At 38.7% G+C, this 9,233-nt stretch overlaps 1 protein-coding gene across 1 annotated transcript in view; it reads right to left on the bottom strand.

Annotated features, from left to right (window-relative positions):
• Positions 1 to 7,277, bottom strand: part of LOC102876601 (nucleoporin SEH1-like) — a 16,567-nt gene extending 9,290 nt beyond the window's left edge. Inside the window, exons 1-4 of the mRNA XM_006902755.1 lie at positions 7,270 to 7,277; positions 7,079 to 7,177; positions 3,163 to 3,303; positions 2,684 to 2,841 (exon numbers count right to left, since the gene is read on the bottom strand). Coding sequence (XP_006902817.1) covers positions 2,684 to 2,841; positions 3,163 to 3,303; positions 7,079 to 7,177; positions 7,270 to 7,277 — 406 coding nt within the window. The remainder of the gene's footprint in view (positions 1 to 2,683; positions 2,842 to 3,162; positions 3,304 to 7,078; positions 7,178 to 7,269) is intronic.
• Positions 7,278 to 9,233: the final 1,956 nt, after the last annotated feature.

The raw sequence follows: 9,233 nt of genomic DNA, 5'->3' as shown, positions 1-9,233 counted from the left end.
GGACATTATGCTGAGTGAAGTATCTCAGTCACAAAAGGACAAATACTGCATGGTGCCACTGTTGTAAAACAGGACTGACATTGGGGTTGGGGGGAAGACTGAGAAAGATGGGTTCAATAACGCATACTGCATTGAAACAGATGAGGGAGAAAACTGTTTAAGTGGGTTATGTTATTAGGTATTTTTGTCATGACAGGAGTCCAGAGCGAAGGCTGTATAGTGGAGTGGACCTGGGGGGAGGGACCGTAAAACAATGAAAGAATTTTTGTTTTACTTTTCCAAGATGGTAGTATACTAGGGGAAAGGACTGGGAGGGGAGAAAAGCAACAATGAATGAATGGATATCCAAAGTCTGTAAATTTTCATTGAAATTAATAATAAATTTTACAAAAAAAGAAAGAACATTTATTTTAATTGAATAAATACTGGTTGAATTTCATTCAGGAAGATTTTTGAGGACGCATAGCAACAAAAAAATATGTATGTTATTTATGTGTTCTTTGAGAATTTACCCAAGCTTATGATTTCCCCTAAGTCATGTTTTGAATTGTTAACTGTATTCTGTATTTTTTTGAGGGTTTTTGTTGTTGTTCTTTGTTTTTTTGTTTGTTTGTTTGTTTTACCTCAAGTGGAGAGTTCAGCTGTTGTTGTGTAATTTGATTAAAAACCCTCTGTCTTTCCAGAGTTAGATTTTACATAACTTAATCAATATGCCAAATATGAGACATTTGAACTGATTTGCAAGTACAAGATGGCTAAGGGAGCTTTATTTAAAATGATAAAAACAACTACAAAGATCAAATGTATTAAAAAAAATCATTGCTTTTAAAAAAAACAAACAGGAAGATTTTTTAATTAAATATCACCTCAGTATTAAAAATTCTTTCTAAAGAATTTTAAGACAATAACTAAAATTTCCCATTTTTTTACAAGACAGACATTAGCATACCTAAGCTATCACATCAACAGGTTAATATCTGGTTAAAATTTGTGTTTATTGGGGAGCTCTGGTGGCCTAGTGGCAAGAAGCTGCAACTAGAATCCCAGAGGTGCACGGTTCGAATCCACCAGATGCTCTGCCGGGGAAGGAGGGGCAATCTCCTCCTGTACCAGTCAGCTCTGATTTGACGGCACACACACACAAAAATAATAAAATAAAATAAAAAAATATTAAAAACAAAAAATTTGTGTTTATTATGAGTTTCAATTGCCATTTATATACAGAGAAAGAGAAGTGTTGGTTATGAAAATATAACTCAGGTAGGAGCATCTAACCTAGGAAATGACTGTAGGTTACTAAAACCTTTAGGATGTAAATGGCTTATCCAACATAGCCTAACTCTCTTAAGGACAAAATTAACCACTAGTAATAGAATCCCTGTTGGGGCAGAGTTGGAGCTCAGTGGCAGGAAAATGCAGAAAATAACTTGAAATAAAATGACCTTAAGGAAAGTAGAAAGCTCTCGTGGTTCAAACCCACAAGAACTCCATGAAAGATGGACAGTCTCCTCCCTTAAGATTTACAGTCTACAAGATCTGGGTCACCAGCAGTCAGAACTGCACACAGGGCAGTGAGCGAAACAATAAAATAAGGTCTGAGCTGGTTCCAACACAGGCGTATGCAAAACATGGACGGTCCTCAAGCTTAACCAATATGTTCTCTGGAAACAGTAACTGCTCAGTATAAACAACGAAAACCCACTTCTGTTGAGCTTGATCCAACTCACAGTGACCTTACAGGACAGAGCTCAATCAACTCATATGGGTTCCAAGGCTATACTCTATAGAGTACTAACATTTCACATCCTTCTACAAAGTAACTAGTGGGTTCAAACCAGTTAAAACTGCTTTAATTGGAAATCTTCAGTATGACACCCTACTGATAACACAGGATGATAAACCAAGAACCTTTCTACCCAAAGATTTAAGCATCCATGGCAAAGTACTGAATCAAGCTGCTGTAACTGGAACAGCCTGGGTTCTCGTGTAACAAACTGTCACTGCTAGTCCAGTCAGTTCTACCTCATGGCTGACTCTCTAGCAGCTTTCCCTGGCTGTAAATGGCCATCTTCCTCCAAGGAACCCTGGTGGATTTGGATGGCTGACAGTGGGTTACGAATGCAAGTCTCTAGTGACTACACCAACCAGAGCTTCCTAATTTCGGAATTAGTGACTACAAATTTTTTAAATTTTTGAGTAGCAGAGAAAAAAAAATGTTACTAGATTTTCTACTAGTACAGGTTGGCTGGATTAAGCTATTACTCAGTAAAATAAAAATCTGTAGTTCTATGCTGAGTTTGTACAGCAGTCACACAAGTTACAAAGCAAATGTTATCTTTTTATTTTAGATAGCGCATACTTATTTAAATCTTTTAGAAGTTGCTTTGTTTCACACAGAAATTTTTAAAATAGTTCAAGTAGTCATTATGGCTATGAAATAGGTAAAATGAGGGAGATTCAAAATAGTTATATAAAGATCCATTAGCTGCTTCTTCGGAAAAGAATGGGCAATCTCTTCCTGTGTGATTTATAGCCTCTGTAGGGTCAGTTATGGATTGGTTCTCATTCAAAGGCACACAACAAAAATATATAAAGATAAATTATTTTAAAATTTCATATATATTTTTAAGTGAAAATTCTAAAGCAGACATACAAAACAATTGGTTTTTTATTGATATCTTACCTTTCCACAACCTTACACAGCCATCATCCCCTGATGAAGCTAGTACAGTCCCTGTAATATTCCAACTTACTCGCCAGACTTGAGAATTATGATTATCAAACTGAGCCACTATATGGATTTCAAATTTTGTTGGTCCACCAGAGGAACTAAGTTCTTTCCTGTAATAAAAGTTAAATAAATTATTAACAAGGTCTAATTGTTTAATTGTCTTTAAGTTGACTGTTATCTCTCATTTTTCCAAGTATATCAGAAGAAAACTAGCTATAGGCACAGCCTCAAAATCACTTAAAATTAACCCAAACAAAACACAATTAAGAAAATATAATTCTCTCTTTTCTCAATTCTGCACCCCAACATGATTATCTATATGCAGCATGTTCATTTAAAAAATGTATTGAGACCATAGTTGTATCTACTTTTTTCAGTATAAGTCAAAATAAGAAAGTATTTCCCAAGTAGCAATTGTTTCTAGAACTCACCGGATAGGTTTTAACGTAAAAATCCGTACATCTTTGGTTGCTACAGCTAGAATATGGAATGACCTTCCCAAATTTGGAGCAAATGCAATATCATGTACAGGATCAGTGACTGTCATAAGGGTTTCTGCTTTTGCATATTTTCTAGTGAAAAAAAAAATTAATAAAAAATTTAAAATTCTCATATACACGTAACCGTCTTTCTTCACACTGCTCACATAAAATATTTATGTCAATAGTCTCTTAAACACATTGCTCAGAGTTGGAACTGACTCATAGTTGACCCTTCAGTAGGTTGCCTAGGGAGGTGATCTCTCATCTTTCTTCTGAAGTCACCAGTGATTCAAACCACCAGAGGTACAGCCTTTGAATTAGCAGCATAACTTCCTATGGACTATACCACCAGAGTTTCCTATTTATTTCAATGTTATTGCTGTTGTTAGTACAACTTGGAGCCTAATGAACAGACTTGAACCTTGTTCTATCCTGCTCCATCCTCATAATCTTGGATATGCTCAAGCCCATTGTTAGTCACTGTGTTAATCAAACTTGTAGTAAAAGGAGCAGATGCAAAGTGGGGAAGGCCGAGTCGGACTTCTTACCCACTTCATAAAGGGGAACAAGCTTTCCCCACCAGTAATGACCATACAAATAACTCCATGATGAGACATGCCACCCCACATGCTCCTGCACCTATTTCTACCAATCACTGTCTCTAATATTCATTATAAATTGATTTACAGACTTTACTCAGAGTGTAAGGTTTATTAGTAAGATGGGTTCGGGGAGTAGGAAATGGATTGGGGAAGGCAAAGAATATCACACAATTCAAGTACAGGTTTAGCCCAGCAGTCCAAAGACAGATTAAAAAAACACATTGCTCAATTAGTTTATACAGGGACTAGTAAACAAGTGTAAGGCCAGGTTCAGTTTAGCAGCACAAATAAACCTCTGGTTTCCTCAATGAGCACAGCAAACTTTATTGCAGAGCAGCTACAAGTCAGCTTTGCATGCAATCAACCAGCAGACAAAACTTTTAACTGTGGCTCCTAAGGAGTGTCTAGATCCAGAAAAAAATGCACATCATTTGTACCATTATGAAGACCAAGTCTTCTGTCTGTCTGTCTGTCTCTCACACACACACACACACACACACCTGCTCACTCACTGACTCACACTATCTTAAAGCATGGGGGCTCCAGTGGGATCATCCTTAGGGAGCTGTACTTCTTACTCAAAGGCAGCACCTCTCTGGCACAGCACATCAGTAGGGAACTTCCAGAAGTGCAGCCTGGGGTTTGGAAGAAGCCATGGCATTAGGGACACCACAGCCAACCTTAGAAGGATCTTGGCTGAAAGCAGCGAGTACCAGAGGAATGTCTGTTTCAGTGACAATACAAAGGCATTTGACTGTGTAGATCAAATCAAACTGTGGGAATCCCAGAATATTTGACTGTGCTTCTGTGAAACCTATACTCGGACCAGGAGGCAGTTGTCAGAACAGAGCAAGGAAACACTGCGTAGTTCAAATCAGGAAACGTGTATGCCAGAGATGCGTCTTATCTCCACAGCTTTTAATCTATATGAAGAACAGATCATCTGGGAGGCTGGGCTCTACGAGGAGGAATGTGGCATCAGTCTTAGACCCAAAACTGTGACTCTTATCTATAAAGCCTTTCAGAAGTGTGCTTTGCTTTCATGAGACATCGGCTGTACCTCAGACAGAGTACTTAGCACTCTCAGGCATTTTACAGATACATGTATATGGGGAGCCAAATTTCCAACTAAATATTAACGATAAATTAAATGCTATACCAAAATATGAGGGAGGTGTAAATACAAGCTGGAATTTCCCCTGAGACAGGTCACAGGGGTCAAGCGCCAAGGCAGACCTTCAAGCGTTTTCACAATTCCTGGATTGTATTTGCTAACCCCTCCCCAGTCAAGCATAAGGTTTTCAATAGAAAGAGCTTAGCTTCATTTGCATAGAATTCTCTTTGTGATTTGCTCCCTGGCAATTTTCAATAAAGTCACAGGGAAGTTGCGCTTCAGTTTTCAAGCTTTTTGCCTTCTGCCTTTAAGCTCTGTTTTCTTTTTCCTCCATTCTCGGTGTCTCATCTCCTTCTTTATTTTTTGTCCTTGGCCGACGACACATGTATTGCAACATCATCAAAATTAGCCATGTCTTCAACTGGCACTACAACTACATGTTGCCCAAATTTTTTAGAGCTCTGTGGCACCAGTAGCCAGGAAATCAAGAGATGAATTGCATGGGAAAGTCCATTGTTAGGGACCTCTATAGAGTGCTAGCAACAATGTAAGCCTGGAGACTAAGATGTACCTGATCCAGGCCCTGGTCTTTACAATTATGTGCTATGCATCAGAAAGCTGGACAATAACTATGGATGATAGGAGAATTGATGCCTTTGAGCAGTGGTGCTGGACAAGAGAATATACCATGGACTGTCAGGAGAACAAACAGGTTTGTCCTAGAGAGGGTGAAACCAGGCTGCTCCTTGAGGGCAGGGATTCTGAATCTCAGTCTGACTTACTCTGGACATGTTGCAAGGAGGGACCAGTCCTTGGTGGGGGACACCATGACTGGGAGAGTGGAGGGACAGTGCGAGAGAGGAAGACCCTGGTTGAGATGGATTGACTCAGTGACAAGGGAAATAGGGGCTGTTGTGTCAGAGACAATAAGGTTGGCTCAGGATAGAGCAGGGTTCAGAGTTGCTGTACATAGTCACTATGAGTCGCAAGCGACTCAATGGCACATAAAAACAACATATCTTAAGAAAGGAGTTCTAGTAGCTGCCAACCCAAAAAGCATGTGGTTTGAATCTACCAATTGCTCAGTGGGAGAAGGAAGGGAATCTACTCCAGTGCAATTTACTGCCTCTGAAAACCCGCTAAAGGTCCAGCTATAAGTCAGCCCGACTTGATGGTATACAAACAATATTAAAAACAACAACAGTATGTCAAGAAATGATAATGAACTATGAAATAAAAAACTTGGAAATCATTCTTGAGTCCTCCCTCTTCATCAACTCCCACATCTAACTAATTACCAGATCCTACTGATACTACTTAAAACTGGTCTTGGATTTCTCCTTTTCCTTCCACTCTTACTTCCAATATACTATTCCAAATCCAACATAATCTCTCACATGGAGATTTTAATCTTGAGTCCTACATCACTTATGTTCCTCCCCAATACACCCCTTACTACTGAAGAGCCACTGGATCTTGTTATTTCTAGTAGTGTCACAATACTCTAAGATAACATCAACACTGACCACTAGATCCCACAGAAATGTGGCCGCCATCTTTCTCACCACATTCTCTTTGAGATACTATGTTTCAAACCCATATATTGGTTCTCTTTTGTCCATGAGCTTTGAAAAAAAGGAGTTTTTCCATTGGACCATTTCTGTCCTTCACCTGGCTAATAATCCTATAGGTCTTCTGGGTGAACCTCCATGATCCCACAAACTTGTTAGAGGTAAACTTTCAACATTCTGATTCTTCAACTTCAAAAAATTCAGCACCTTTTTTTCAATCTCTTCAAGATGGTTCATATGTGAATCAAGTAGTATCTATATATCCATTTCTTGACTTTTTTTGAGTGAAAGTTTACATTGGATTTCATTAGCTCACTAATTAGTCAATTTATGTAATTAACTACATTGTCTGATCAACCTTGTATTGTACATGGCCTTTCCCTTCACCTCACTTACCTAGTTATTCATTTTAATCCCCTCTACCTTCCGTCCCTTATTTTAACCATCCATGGTCAACTCTTAAGAATCAGAACTTGGCGAATCATAGAAAAAAATCAATAAATATGTAACGAATAATGTATAAACAGCTAATATACAAACAAATAACTCTTGAAAATAAAAACTAAAGCCATACTGACCTTGTATTTTCATTATATTCATATATCTGGACCTTGGCCATTGCATTTGGACTGCTGTCATCACTTCCTACAGCAATTATCGGGGGATGAGCTCGAGAGCTAGGAATGAAGAGCACAAAATGAAAAGCAATACATGAATACATTTAATTCAGATAAAGATTTTCATGGAATCCCAGAGCTCCACAGCTTACACACTCATATTTGCCAGAAAGACAACAAACAGACCCCTGCCACCAATCAACACAACACACCCAGGAACCTCTAAACTAAAAAGGTTTCACAGAAAAACTTGAGATGCTGTCTTTTTAGATGTTTTCAACACATTTTCTTATGTCTTAGAAAGTACTTTTCCAAAACATAAAAGGTTTCAAGTAATTTATAGTTTTAAAAATAGTAACTCTACTGCATGCTGTGATCCAAACTCATAACAGAAAGATTTTTAAGTGTTTTGTATACAAATAAACACAGAAAGAGAGGGAACAAGTTACAAGAGACTATCTTTCATGATGCACAAGTCATCCCTGCTGGATTCATTCACAGCCCTTCTCATTCTGAGAGAAGACAGAAGAAACCAGTTCTCCTACAGGGAAATGTTTATTAAATGATATTATCGTTTTCTCTTTACCTTTACATTCAGTTCTTTTGATTCCTTCAGATTAATATCTTTACAAACATGATCCTTGATTTAACTGTTAAACATTTATCTGTTAATACCTTGAAATTAAAACGAAACTTCTGAAATTTCCAAAAACAAAGTGGGCAGTTCAAATGTACCAGCTGCTAAGCAGGAAAAAGATGGGCACTCCCCTCCTGTTACAGCCTCTGAAAAACTGCTGGAGGGTCAGCTCTCAGTCTATTTTGACTTAAGAGTACATAAAAACTCCCCTTTTCAGCATGATGTTTCTCTGCAAGGATTGACTCCTCCTAAAAAATATACCCAAGGAATCTCTGCCTCTAAAGAGCATTTTGGGTTGCACTTCCTCTAAGACAGGTTTGTCTGTTCTTTTGGTAGTCCATGGAATATTCAATACTCTTCTCCAACATCACAATTCAAAGGCATCTATATTCCTTATTCATTGTCCAAATTCCAGGAAAAGTTTAGAATACCATAGGTTGGATCACCGTACTCCTTAAACTGGAATACTTGCTCTTTTTAAAAAAATTTATTTTATACTGGTTTATTTAAAAAGTTCGTATACACTGTTCGTATACACTTTTACTGAAGATTATCCAAAAACGACTGGAACAGCACATCAACAGAGAACTACCAGAAGTCCAGGCTGGGTTTAGAAGGGGTCGTGGTACTAGAGATATTGTAGCTGATGTTAGATGGATCTTGGCTGAAAGCAGGGAATACCAGAGGAATGTCTATCTGTGTTTCATTGACTATGTAAAGGCATTTGACTGTGTAGATCATAACAAACTGTGGCTGACTCTGAGAAGAATGTGAATCCCAGAACACTTGATCATTCTAATGCGAAACTTATACTTGGACCAGGAGGCAGTCGTCAGAACAGAGCAAGGGAACACTGCATGGTTCAAAATTGGGAAGGGTGTATGCCAGGGATGCATCCTATCTCCATACATTTTCAACCTATATGCAGAACAGATTTTCCGGGAGGTGGGGCTCTATATGAGGAGAAATGTGGGGTCAAGATTGGTGGACGATTTATCAGCAATCTGCATTATGCGGATGACACAACCCTGCTTGCTGAAAACTGAAGAGGACCTGAAGCGCCTGCTGCAGAGTGTCAAGGACTGCAGCCTACAATATCGATTGAGGCTCAATGTCAAGAAGACAAAGATTCTCACCACTGGACCAATTGGCAGCATCAGGATGGATGGTGAAGAGATTGGGATTGTACACAGCTTTTAGTTTGCTTGGCTCCATAGTCAACAGTCTTGGCACCAGCAGCCAGGAAATTAAAAGGCGCATTGCCATGGGAAAGTCTGCTGTTAGGGACCTCTCTAAAGTACTGAAGAGCAATGGTGTCTCTCTGGAGACTAAGGTGTGTCTGATACAGGCTATGGTCTTCACAATCACTTGTTATGCATCAGAGAGTTGGACAGTGACCAGGGAGGATAGAAGGAGAACTGATGCCTTTGAGCTGTGGTGCTGGAGAAGAGTATTGAGAATACCATGGACTGCTAGGAA

Source organism: Elephantulus edwardii, unplaced genomic scaffold (genome assembly GCF_000299155.1).
Source record: "Elephantulus edwardii isolate Elephantulus edwardi_28Jun2011 unplaced genomic scaffold, EleEdw1.0 scaffold00446, whole genome shotgun sequence".
Taxonomy (NCBI): Eukaryota; Metazoa; Chordata; class Mammalia; order Macroscelidea; family Macroscelididae; genus Elephantulus; species Elephantulus edwardii.
The sequence above is the reverse complement of the archived record's forward strand: the minus strand, read 5'-3'. Positions and strand labels throughout refer to the sequence as shown.